This window comes from Tiliqua scincoides, chromosome 3 (genome assembly GCF_035046505.1).
Source record: "Tiliqua scincoides isolate rTilSci1 chromosome 3, rTilSci1.hap2, whole genome shotgun sequence".
NCBI classification, from domain to species: Eukaryota; Metazoa; Chordata; class Lepidosauria; order Squamata; family Scincidae; genus Tiliqua; species Tiliqua scincoides.
In genome coordinates, this window is record NC_089823.1 from 16,946,266 (window position 1) to 16,959,215 (window position 12,950).

Here is a 12,950-nt window from a genome sequence, read left to right on the forward strand (position 1 = left end):
CTCTGCTGCACTCGGAGGCCCCTTCAAAAGCAAGGGGAGTGGAGTTCCCCACTCCTCCAGAGGGGGTGGTGCCCCCTGGGGATGAGTATTTTTCCGTATCCAAAGTTTCAACTATCTGTGGGGGGTTCCAGAACAGAACCTGCGCAGATAAGGGGGTATGCCTATACTTCCTTTGACTACAAGGGTTATAGAAATAGAATCGTTGGTGGCTACGAAGATAGAAATTGAGGACCATGGTTTTGTGAAAAAAGAATGTTTCTTAAGGGAACCCTATGTGACATAATAGTGGCAAGTATAATACTGGTTGTGACATCTGCTTTTTATATTTTTTGTTTGTTTTTGTCTTTAGGCAGACACCCAGATTGACAGAGAGCATCAAAATTTTTATGAAGCGTCATTGGAATATGTCTTTAAAATCCAAGAAGTGCAAGAGAGAAAAAAGTTTGAGTTCGTTGAGCCTGTAAGTTTTTACATAGTTTGTGCTATGGTTTCTTTACATTAAAAAAAAAATACACAAACCATCATCTGCAAATCCACTCTGAAATGTGGGGCTACGTCCAAAGAAAGTTGACCATAACGAAGTAACATTCAAATTCAGAGGAGTGAGCTATGGAATTGCTTCTCACTTTGATTTAAGTGGTACTTAGTCATAATTAGCTTTCTTTGGCTACAATCCATGACTTCTGATTCTGTTTTTCTGACTGATTGCAAATTGTGGTCCATCAGTTCGTACATCACCCCAAATCATAGGTAAGTTTCCTTAAGCCATTTATGCCCAGTGTTGCATATATGCAACAGGGGACAAATGTGTATACCTAAAGGATGGGCAGGAATGGGTTAACTATGGCTTATTAAAAAACCAAGTTTTTACTGTGTGCTACTGGGTCTTAACATTGCTTTTTAATGTTCTGTTTGATTTTTTAAATTGTGCTTTACAAATTATCATTGTATGTTCCTTTTTATTTTGTAAGCTACATTGTTTGAAAGGCAGAATTAAATACAATTCTACAGCCAAATTGTCTTTTGGGAAGCTTGTCCACAAGTTGCTAATTATCTCCAAAAGGATGCTCTGGTGAGCGTTAGAGAAACTCTGGGATTCTTAGGAAGAAGTCTGAAAATAACTTAAATCCATGGTGGAGTCAGTCAACAAAGGATATACTAAGAACATAAGAACAGCCCCACTGATCAGGCCTTAGGCCCATCTAGTCCAGCTTCCTGTATCTCACAGCGGCCCACCAAATGCCCCAGGGAGCACACCAGATAACAAGAGACCTCATCCTGGTGCCCTCCCTTGCATTGGCATTCTGACATAACCCATTTCTAAAATCAGGAGATTACAGATGAAAATTTCATAATGTAAGTCATGGTCTCAGAGAAAATCCCTGTTTCGTAAATGCTCACGTAAAAGGCTTTTCATCCAGTGTGGAATGAAATTGCAGATGACTTGCCATTTATCTGCATGACATTTTAATGACTTGTGCTTAACTGTGTTGTCTGTACAGCACATGACAGGTATTTCATAATGTAAAAATTGGCTCAGAATTCTTATCCAAGGCATTAGTCTTCAAATTTCAATAAATCTGTTTGACCTTTTTTTTTAAAGAAGCAGGAGGGAGAGTATAATGGTTTTTTATAATGGAACTTAAGGCAGGGTTGAGCAGCCAGTCTCCTTAAGGCTGCAGTCCTATTGTATTCTCTTCATTGTATTCTCCTATTGTATTCTCTTCATGTATATTATAGATGTATTCTCTTCAGAGTAAGCAAGTGTGTGTAGGAATGACTGGAAACTCCTTTGTGTCATGTGAGCTGTTGTTTAGTACCCCTCACCATAAGTATAAGCTGGAAAAATCAGTGTAGCAACAACATGATCTCAGCCAGAATAAACCTTGCCTTATAGTGGTATTTCTGAATCCTACTGAATGCAAAAAGCTCATGAGTTGTGATCTGGCCATTCCTACCTTTACATGAGGAAACAGTGCCATCACCTGAATATCTACTAGCTGGAATCCTGGCAGAGATTAATCTGTTTGTGCAAGAAGAAATTCAAAGAGAGTTCTCAATTACCAACTGCACCAACCATTGCTTTACCCCACTACTACTAAACCCTCTTGATATCTCCAATCAACACCACTAGCAGTTCTCATAAATGCCACTGCCCTTGAATTCCATAAAATGGGTGCAGGCATGCCCCCTTATCCATAGGGGTTCCATTCTGGAACCCCGCCCCCCCCCACAGATACCTGAAACTGCGGGTACAGGCGAACACCCATTCCCAGGAGCCCCCCGCTCCAGTGGAGACCTCAGAAGAGTCTGTTCCTGGCCTCTGCCAAGCTCAGATTGAGTTCAGAGGCTAAAAGAACACATCTGGTTCCATGGAGAAACCAGAAGTGAAGTTTTTAATGCCTTATAAGGCTGACATCCCTGGCCTCTGGAGCTCTTGTCACTCCCCTCAAGGGTGTGTGTGCTGGGGGGGGAGGCCAGACCCGATCCATAGATAAGTGAACCTGCGGATACAGGATCTGCAGGTATGCCCCCCCCCAATAACTGTACTTTTTTAAAAGAGATACTAAGAAACTAATACAAGTGCAGCATCAACTTTTCTTTTCCTTGGAGTCTTTAAATATTTTTTTTGTATATGACATAAAATAATCCAGTATCAGCTGCTGCCATAAAGCTAGCATTTGCAAGGAAAATGGAGCAACTGCACGCTGTTCTGACCCAGGCAGATGGGTTATCACACAAGTCTGATGTTAAGCAGAACTGGAGTGAATGTTGTTTATCCGCTGGGAGAATGGCTTTCATTTTGGTACTCAGATATTTGCACAGCATTCTTTTGACCTGAAAAAGTAAACAAGGATGTTGAGTACACTGGAATTTTTGCAGGTAATCTAGATCAGGGGTCTCCAAACTATGTCCGGGGAGCCACATCCAGCCTGCCAAAAGATTTCTGCCGCCAACATTTTTTGTCAAAGCACTTGCTAATGTTTGACATTTTTCCTCCTTATATATCATTTCTCAGTTTAAGCACGGCATTGTTGCTTTGTAATTTACGCATTTCTCTTTTGTTCTGAATCACATCATGCTGATTACAAAAAAGTTCCAAGTGAAACGTATTCATTCATTTAAATTTCATTCATTCATTCATCACAGGGGTGTCCAAAGTTTTTGGCAGGAGGGCCACATCAGCTCTCTGACAATGTGTCAGGGGGCTGGGAAAAAATGAATTAATTTACATTTAAAATTTCAATAAATTTAGATAAGTTTACATAAATGAATATATTAAAGATGAACTTGTATGAATGAATGAAAGTCTTGCGATAGCTCAAGGCCTAAAAAAGACCTTGCACAAAGCAAGGTTGGCCTTTCCTTTGCTGCCACTACTGCATCACAGACGTGAAACAGCAAGCAGTGGAGATAGCCTTCACCCCACAGCTCACACGAGAAGTCAAGCAGTTGCCCTCATGCTGAGATCAGTTGTGTCGGGCCAGAGCGGGCTCCAACAAATCTCTGGAGGGCTAGAGGCTCATTGAAGAGTGGGGGCTCCTTGAGGGCCTCATTGAGAGACCTCGAGGGCCGCAAGTGGCCCCCGGGCCAGGGTTTGGGCGCCCCTGATTTATCACATTGATTTTTTTTTCCAGCCCCTCAAACTGAAATGCTTGGAGACTCCTGATCTTGATAATTAAAGAGGTGATTAGGATGGAAACAGACAGCTTTGAACCTTGTTCTGCCTGTGAACATGTGAAACTGCTGTATCGCAGATCCAGTCCACCTAGCCCGGTAGTGTTCTAATCTGAATGACAGCCCAGTCCAAACTAGAACTGGTACAGCCTGGCTTGCACTGTATCCTGCACTAGTTGGGAGTCAGCTGGAGGTTTCCTCGGTGTAAGGGGATATTTTTCCCCTTATCCCGAATAATACCCCAGCCTTCCCTCCACCAACCCTGCCCCCCTCCTGGGCCAAATCTACCCCTCCACCCAGAAACGCCCCTTCCTCACCACACCCTCCCAGCGCCCCCGCACCACTCAGTACCTTACCTGTTTGTACCGGCAGCTGGGGGCTCCGAATGCATCACTGATAGAAGTTGCAGGCATTCTGCCAGCACTGCTTATTCGTGTGGTGTCACAACGTGCCCTACAGCACATTTGTGACACCTTTGGACAGTACAGCAGCCACTGTGCTGGCCAGCGGCACAGTTAGGATTGCACTCTGGTCATAACTCTTCCAGGAGTCTTCTTTCATCTCTGTCCTGATATACTGTGTATTGAATCCAGGGCTGTCTGATGCAAAGCATGAATTTGCTTATAACATTTGCTGTTGGCTTGTAACTCTCGGCCTGCTTAAGAATTTGGGGTAGGTCTAAAGATAGGGAAAGGTCTAAAGATAGGGAACCTTATAGAATTCTTTGAAAAGGTCAACAGGCATGTGGATGCAGGAGAACCATGGACATTATATATCTGGACTTTCAGAAGGCGTTTGACACGGTCCCTCACCAAAGACTACTGAAAAAACTCCACAGTCAGGGAATTAGAGGACAGGTCCTCTCGTGGATTGAGAACTGGTTGAAGGCCAGGAAGCAGAGAGTGGGTGTCAATGGGCAATTTTCACAATGGAGAGAGGTGAAAAGCGGTGTGCCCCAAGGATCTGTCCTGGGACCGGTGCTTTTCAACCTCTTCATAAATGACCTGGAGATAGGGTTGAGCAGTGAAGTGGCTAAGTTTGCAGACGACACCAAACTTTTCCGAGTGGTAAAGACCAGAAGTGATTGTGAGGAGCTCCAGAAGGATCTCTCCAGACTGGCAAAATGGCAGATGCGCTTCAATGTCAGTAAGTGTAAAGTCATGCACATTGGGGCAAAAAATCAAAACTTTAAATATAGGCTGATGGGTTCTGAGCTGTCTGTGACAGATCAGGAGAGAGATCTTGGGGTGGTGGTGGACAGGTCGATGAAAGTGTCGACCCAATGTGCGGCGGCAGTGAAGAAGGCCAATTCTATGCTTGGGATCATTAGGAAGGGTATTGAGAACAAAACGGCTAGTATTATAATGCCGTTGTACAAATCGATGGTAAGGCCACACCTGGAGTATTGTGTCCAGTTCTGGTCGCCGCATCTCAAAAAAGACATAGTGGAAATGGAAAAGGTGCAAAAGAGAGCGACTAAGATGATTACGGGGCTGGGGCACCTTCCTTATGAGGAAAGGCTACGGCGTTTGGGCCTCTTCAGCCTAGAAAAGAGACGCCTGAGGGGGGACATGATTGAGACATACAAAATTATGCAGGGGATGGACAGAGTGGATAGGGAGATGCTCTTTACACTCCCACATAATACCAGAACCAGGGGACATCCACTAAAATTGAGTGTTGGGTGGGTTAAGACAGACAAAAGAAAATATTTCTTTACTCAGCGTGTGGTTGGTCTGTGGAACTCCTTGCCACAGGATGTGGTGATGGCGTCTAGCCTAGACGCCTTTAAAAGGGGATTGGACATGTTTCTGGAGGAAAAATCCATTATGGGGTACAAGCCACGATGTGTATGCGCAACCTCCTGATTTTAGGAATGGGTTAAGTCAGAATGCCAGATGTAGGGGAGGGCACCAGGATGAGGTCTCTTGTTATCTGGTGTGCTCCCTGGGGCATTTGGTGGGCCGCTGTGAGATACAGGAAGCTGGACTAGATGGGCCTATGGCCTGATCCAGTGGGTCTGTTCTTATGTTCTTATGTAAAGGTAATGGATAATAGCTTCTGGTAGGAATACCAGTGAAGCTCACTGGGCTTTTGCCCAAAAATGAACTTTGGGAGGTCATAGTGCTGACTTCAGAGGCACACTCTTCATGCTCCAAATTCTTACCTGATTTAAATCTTGCTACCCTTCCCTAATAAATTAAGCGGGCTGAGTTGGGGGTTCCCTTGGGGTGACTCAGAAAAAATAAGTTCAGCTTTTTCAGGTTGATGGTTGACTCTGCTTATTTCCAAGTCTGCTTGAGCTGTGAGGAGCTCACCTTTCTCTTTTCTCTGGCTGCATGGGTACAACCAGCATTATGTGGTACAACCACATCTCTGGATTTTCATTGGTTGTAGGAATAATAGGTTTACCGTGTGGCTGGCAACTGCAAATATATGTTCTGGGAAAAATGCTTTATTTTATTACCAACAATAAAATGTTGAGCAGTCAGTTTACACATGTGCTTCTCTATCAGCGGAAGTGTGAACTGACAATTGCAAAGCATCACATTTGAGATCCTACTAGTATTATATGTTGTGGTATGTCTGTGATGGCTCACCCATGCACTCAGGATTCTACTCCTTGATCCTGCAGTCTTCTGGCAATAAACATGCATAGTGTGAAGCAATCTGTGATGTGACTGGAGTGTGAGGAGGCTAGCTACTTCCCTGAAATTTTACACAAAATCCCATAATGTGCTTTTTCAGTTTTCGAGTCAATTGAAGATCTTGTACTTTCCTTGTTCTGAATGCTTAAATCAGCCGATTAAATAAATAAATAGGAACTAACTTATTGTACTAGCTTAACAAACCTTTTGTTAAGACTGTGTTAGCATCTGGCTGCAAAGATTCCAGCAAGCAGCAAGGCAGCATCTGAAGCCTGAGAGACTCTTTATTTTTATATAGTGTCGGTGACCCTGAGATTGTTTGGTCATCTCATTCTCACAGGAAGAAGGTTGTGCTTCCATTTTGGATAGGGTAGGAATGTGACCTCTGGCCTTCAATTCATCAGCGGAAAAGTTACTGTCTTCCTGGTTCATTTTAAAAAATAGATAGCTCAAAACATACATGGTTGTCAGCTCATAATATTGCTGATGGTTTTTAAAATAAGTGAAAGAGAAGCTGGCCAGACGTAAAGTGAAAGAGAAGCTGGCCTAACGTAAAATGCCAACATTTTACGTTAGGATAGCTGACCAGCTTTTCCTCCAAGCTGCTTGGATACGCAGCTGGAATTAGAACCTAGCACAGCTTTGTTGGGGTGCTCCCCATTTCCAGATGTGCTGGAATTAGAACCCAGTGCAGCTTCCATTGGGGTGCTCCAAAATTTGGTGGTGGTATCATCACTGAGTGCTGTGGAGCTGCCCCTGCACAGCTTCATTAGGACTCTGCACAGACCCCATGAAAATTAAGGCCTTAGGAGTGGAGCTCAACAGGTGGGAAACCCTGGCCTCTGTGCGGCCCGCTTGGAGGCAGGCTGTGCAGCATGGCCTTTCCCAGTTTGAAGAGACACTTGGCCAACTGTCTGAGGCAAAGAGGCAAAGAAGGAAGGCCCATAGCCAGGGAGACAGACTGCACTTGCTCCCAGTGTGGAAGGGATTGTCACTCCTGAATCGGCCTTTTCAGCCACACTAGATGCTGTTCCAGAACCACCATTCAGAGCGCGATACCATAGTCTTTCGAGACTGAAGGTTGCCAACATGTAATTGACTATCAGATTTTACTCAGTAGGGTTGCAGCATTATTTTCTGCATGATGTCTGTGTCTTCAACAGCTTCATGTCAGAGATTAAACAGGTGCATCCTTTCTGGCTCTGGGACAGAGGGGTGGAAACAGCTTCACCTGTTGAATTTTTCCATGCTGTGCATCTGTTCAGTGCATTGAAGACCTATCAGAAAAGGTGACAGTCCTGCACTTAAACGCACCACTCTGCACAGTTATTAGGATTGGATCAATGAAACCAGATATGATAATTGGGGCTCAAGGTAAAAATAAAGCTCCAGTTAAATTGCAACCATCAGTAAAAACCTCCCTCCAGGCTACAATTTACCTTATATACAGAAGTACCTCTGCCCTGACAGAACCTCCAGTTCTGGAGGATCAGTTGAGGTTGGAGCAGTGATGGTAGGGGAGAGGGTGCCTCTTGGCTGTCTCCCAGGTTCAGGTTGCTTTTCACCACACCCTTGCAGTTGCGAGTTCTGGGACGCAATGAATGGACAGCTTAGGAAAGAACAGGGAAAGGTCCAAGCATTTCTCTGCTGCCGCATCTCCGATCCTAATCACTCCAACAGCAATGGCTCCTTCCTGGTTTTAACAAAGAGAAATATGTCTAGACTAGATCCTCCAGTGTGTTTTAATTCATGGCTTAAAGACTCGAGCAACATTTTAAAATATGTTTTTAAAATATATGCTTCTAATGTCTAAGTTGGGTTTAATCTGTATTACTGAGATTCATTTAGGTTTGCACTTTCTGGTTGCCATTACTACTGATGGCAAGTTCTCTCCCAGAACTACCAGCTTGTGTAACATCTGTGTCATGAAGGGAAAAGGTTGTATATTCCTTCTGGACAAATTATGGCACACAACTGTGCAGTTTAACCCTTCCTTTGCATTGCTTTCATTGGGGGCAGAAAATTCTTAGTTTGGATCCCCTGGCCCGCTGAGTGCAAAACTAGGCACTATGGACAATTCCTTGCCTAAGGGCTCCCCAAATCCTGGGGCTGACACTGGTGAAATGTGAAGTGTTGAATGTTTTATTAGAGACCCATTCACAACTTCTCACCTTCATGGAATGTCTCAAGATCTGAGTAGATGATCTGTGGTAGGTAGAGGTTCTCACTGCTCTGTCAGTGATTTGCATCTAGATATTAAGGTTTGGAGTTAGGAATGTTTGCCATGGAACAAAGGTGACACCAGCCCTTATCATTTTTTTTTAATGTTGGGATTAAGGTGTAAAATCTTTCTTGCTTTATATATACGAGATATATCTCTCGTATATATAGAGAGAGAGATTTCAGCATAATCAGATTTAACAGTTCGCAATTTATTTGACATTACTGCCATCTAGTGCCAGTGACTCTCTTTCTTCAACACAAAACAGAAGTAACACATTTGGCATAAAAAAGATCAAAAATGTAAACTCCACAAAAATGAATAACTAGTAAACCGAATCCATTCACTTGCTGCAAGTTTCATTGCAGCTTTGCCCCATTTATTTGTTGGCCTAGGGAGGAGCATAATAATCTGAAATCAGGATGTACAGAGGTGACATTTTTAGTAGTATGTTAATTCTGAAATGGCATGCCTGAGGAGAACATAAGAAGAGCCCTGCTGGATCAGGCCAAGGGCCCACCTAGTCCAGCTTCCTGTATGTCACAGTGGCCCACCAAATGCCCCAGGGAGCACACAAGACAAGAGACACAATCCGCGTCCTGGTGCCCTCCCCTGCATCTGGCAATCAGAGGCAGCCTGCCGCTAAAACCAAGAGCTTGCACATACCTACTATGACTTGTAACCCATAATGAACTTTTCCTCCAGGAATTTGTCCAATCCCCTCTTAAAGGCATCCAGGCTAGATGCCATCACTACTTCCTGTGGCAAAGAATTCCACAAACTAATTACATAAGGAGCATAAGGACAAGGTGGGAATAAGGAGTTTCCAAAAACTACACATTCAACCTTTGGACGGTCTGTGAACATTAGTGCTAAAATGACCATTTATCAGTAGAGCTGAAAGATTAACCTGATTCGTGTGATCAGTCAGAGCTTTGGCTGCATATTAAAAATGTCCTGCACACCCACACACTCAGTTAATTGGTGATGCTGATGGATAAGCTCAGTCTTTGGGTCTTTGCCCTCTAGATGGGAAGCCATACGCTCCAGCTGCATTCTTCCTGGGTCTGATGTAGTTAAAAAGGAATTTTAAAAATGACCTTTTCCTTTTGGCCTGTATCTAAAGGCAGCAAATTGTTTTGGATATAAGCAAAGTGGTTTCATATGCCAAGATAATAGGTGCTTTTGAATGTTCCCTTTGGTTTTTCCTGACAGAATGTACTGCACTTGGTTTTAGAGTTTAGGCTTGGAGAGCTGTACTAGTATGGCTCTTACATTTGCAAGCTGTTTCATATAATTATTCAGGATACTTGTATACCACTTTTCAACACGAGTAGTTCACAAAGTGGTTTACATTTGCTTTCTATTTTGAGATTATGCTTTATTGCTTTTATCGTTAGTTTTGTAGCTGTAGGTAGGACTCTTTTTTTTTTCTTTGAAAAGCATGTAAATTCATTTGGAAATAAAAATACCAAAAGCCCCTAGATCAGTGATTCTCAAACATTTTAGCACCAGAACCCATTTTTTAGAATAGCAATCTGTCAAGACCCCTCAATAAGTGACTTCATGTCCAGAAATGACATAATCAAGCAGGAACATTTTTAATACCCCCATATGACAAAATCAAATCAAGTAAGGGCGCAATCCTAACCCCTTATGTCAGTGCTTTCCAGCACTGGCATAGTGGTGCCAATGGGACATATGTTGCATTCTGCAGTTGGGTGTCACTCACGGAGACCTCCTCAAAGTAAGGGAATGTTTGTTCCCTTACCTCAGAGCTGCACTGCCCTTATGTCAGCGCAGGAAAGCACTGATGTAAGGGGTTAGGATTGCGCCCTAAGTAAATTAAAGTTTTACAATAAATATGTTAAAAATTATTTAAAATAATGAAGAACCCTCCTAGCCCTACCAAGCAGTTGCTTATCTGTTTTAAGAAATTCCCCAAACATCCCAGAGGTTGCAATCTTATCCACATTTACCAAGGAGTAAGCCCCATTGACTATCACTGCTGAAAGCATATACATCGTAGCCTGTTAAAAGTACAGATCTGTAACTTTTCCCCACACGCAGTCACATGCCATCAAGTTGAATATATTAAAAATAAAATACACATTGAAATGAATGGGGACCCACCTGAAACTGGCTTGTGATCCACCTCGTGGGTCCTGACCCACAATTTGAGAAACACTGCCCTAGATTATCTATTCAGGAACAAAGCAGCTTGAAGTGTGACAGACGGACAGAGCAGTAATATTGTACCTGGCTACTCCTCATAGAAAAGAACTGTGGTTTGTTCAGTCATGAATATACTGTAGCTTTCATCCTTTTCAATCTGCACATTCCTTCCTCCATTTGTATGCCAAGAAAACTCTGGTTTGTGAAACCACACTTGTTTGAACGCAGAGCTACTGTTTAACTGTTGCTTACAAACCATTATTAAACAAGAAATGTGGAACAGAGATTCAACTGCAGTTTAGATCCTGGTTTAATTGTGGTTTGTAAACCACAGTTTCATGGCTTATCCAAACCCAGAACCGTTTGATAAATTACATAATCCGTATCTGAGGTCCACACTGGAGCTTAGGAAATAAGGGAAAGGCACAGGCTTGGGAGGTCTAAGCAACAGTGTTCACAGATTGTGGCTTGTTGGTTATGTTATGTCAGCTGAATGTCTCATGCTATCTGCACCAAGGAAGTACAACCATTGCTCTTGACTGCTTTGTGGTTTTTCTCCCTATCCTGTAAGTTGGATGATCTGAGTAGGGGAAAGCAGCTGCATAGGGACTCCATCACAATTCACAGGTGATCATCCTATCAGTTTAGTTCAGAAAGAAACTGGAGGCAGGGACAGATATTGGAACTCGGGGTCTTATTGGAATGGGAATCCTGGGTAGGACAGAGAGGCAGCCTTTTCCCCCAGTGCAAGTGTCTGCGGCTCCAAACAAATTGCAGCGACTTCGAACAGAATGGGCCAAATGTACCAAAAATGGACCCCTTCCCTGCTAAACCAGTTTCTAGTGCATGAGCACTAACCCTTGAGTTACCAGAAAAAGTAGTATATAATATTGGTTGGCAACCTTCAGTCTCGAAAGACTCTGGTATAAGCCTACAGCACCCAGTATTCCCAGGCGGTCTCCCATCCAAGTACTAACCAGGCCTGACCCTGCTTAGCTTCCGAGATCAGACAAGATCGGGCATGTGCAGGGTAACAGTTACTGCGGTAGCATATATATATATATCTTTTAAATAAATAAATAAATAAATAAATAAATAAATAAATATAAGAGCTTGGCTACCATGACAAGGTGGGCAGATGGTTGCCTTGCAGGCTGCTTTTTGAAGAAGCCCACAAAGTATCTGCTGTTGGTAGAATTTCCCAAGCTGCTCAACCAGTTTCCCAAATGTGTGGGATTTGGGCTTCCTGTTAATATTAATGCTAATTTACTTTCACTTGTGCTATATTCCTCTTCTCTGTGGCTCTCTGTGGCTTCTATAACCCTCTCTCTTCATGGCTCTATGTGTTGAACTCTTTCCATTTCAGTTACTCAGGTCATCTCTTTTGTGTCTGTCTTTTTAAGAAATACATTAAAAGCACATTTTCTTTTCTTGCTTTTCTGTCTACTGTTCACACTCCTGTGGCAATTAATCATATTCTTGAATTTCTTTTCCTCATTTCATTCTCTCTCCCAGGTAGTGTAGAACAGCGTTGCCCAACACAGGCAATCCTAGCCCCTGTGCCGCTGGGGGCCAGGACCACAGAATGCTGCTCCCCTGGTAAATGCTGCCACCCCCACTGGTCATGTCTGGGGGGGGGGGTCTTTGAACGTCCCTTCCAGTTTTCCAAGAAAAAACAAAAGTGACATTTAAAAGGCTATAGAAGGCCCTCTAAGGCCTTCTGACACCACTGCCAGAAGTTTTAAGTTCCTCTGGAGGCATTAGAAAGTCTTTGGAGGACCAGGGGGACCACATGCGGCCTCTCTGGCTCTCAGAAGGCCTCCGGATGGGGAAGCAAGGGGTGGGGAAGGAAGTGGGAGACCAAGGAAGGCACCACTATAGAAAGCAGCACCACCCTCATAGGCATGGTGGCCTGGGACATTTGCCCCTTGCTTGCCCATTGTATCACTTTTCATGGTCCACCTATTAGAAGTCCCGCCAGAAGTAACTAGCAATTATGTCATCGCTAGTTACATCCAGATTGGGAGGCCAGATGCAATGCAACAAACACGGTTAAGAGGCCCAGGTGGATAGGAGGGCTTTTTTGGAATGTATGCAAAGCACACGCTGGAGCTCTGCCTGCTGAGCTGAGCCTCCTACCACTGCTTGTTGGGTTGCATTGCTGGTTTTGCTGCCAGGCAGCAGGGGTCTGTGGGTCCTACACGTACCACTGTACACCACCTCAAGTA

The 12,950-nt window shown here is 43.6% G+C and overlaps 1 protein-coding gene and 1 pseudogene across 2 annotated transcripts in view; one reads left to right on the top strand and one right to left on the bottom strand.

Moving 5' to 3' along the window:
• ARHGAP42 (Rho GTPase activating protein 42) overlaps positions 1-12,950 on the top strand; it is a 161,845-nt gene that overhangs the window by 107,073 nt on the left and 41,822 nt on the right. For both annotated transcript variants that reach the window (XM_066619343.1, XM_066619344.1), the window contains one exon: positions 350-460. In XM_066619343.1, coding sequence (XP_066475440.1) covers positions 350-460 — 111 coding nt within the window. The remainder of the gene's footprint in view (positions 1-349; positions 461-12,950) is intronic.
• On the bottom strand, positions 11,651-11,770 carry LOC136646439 (5S ribosomal RNA; annotated as a pseudogene).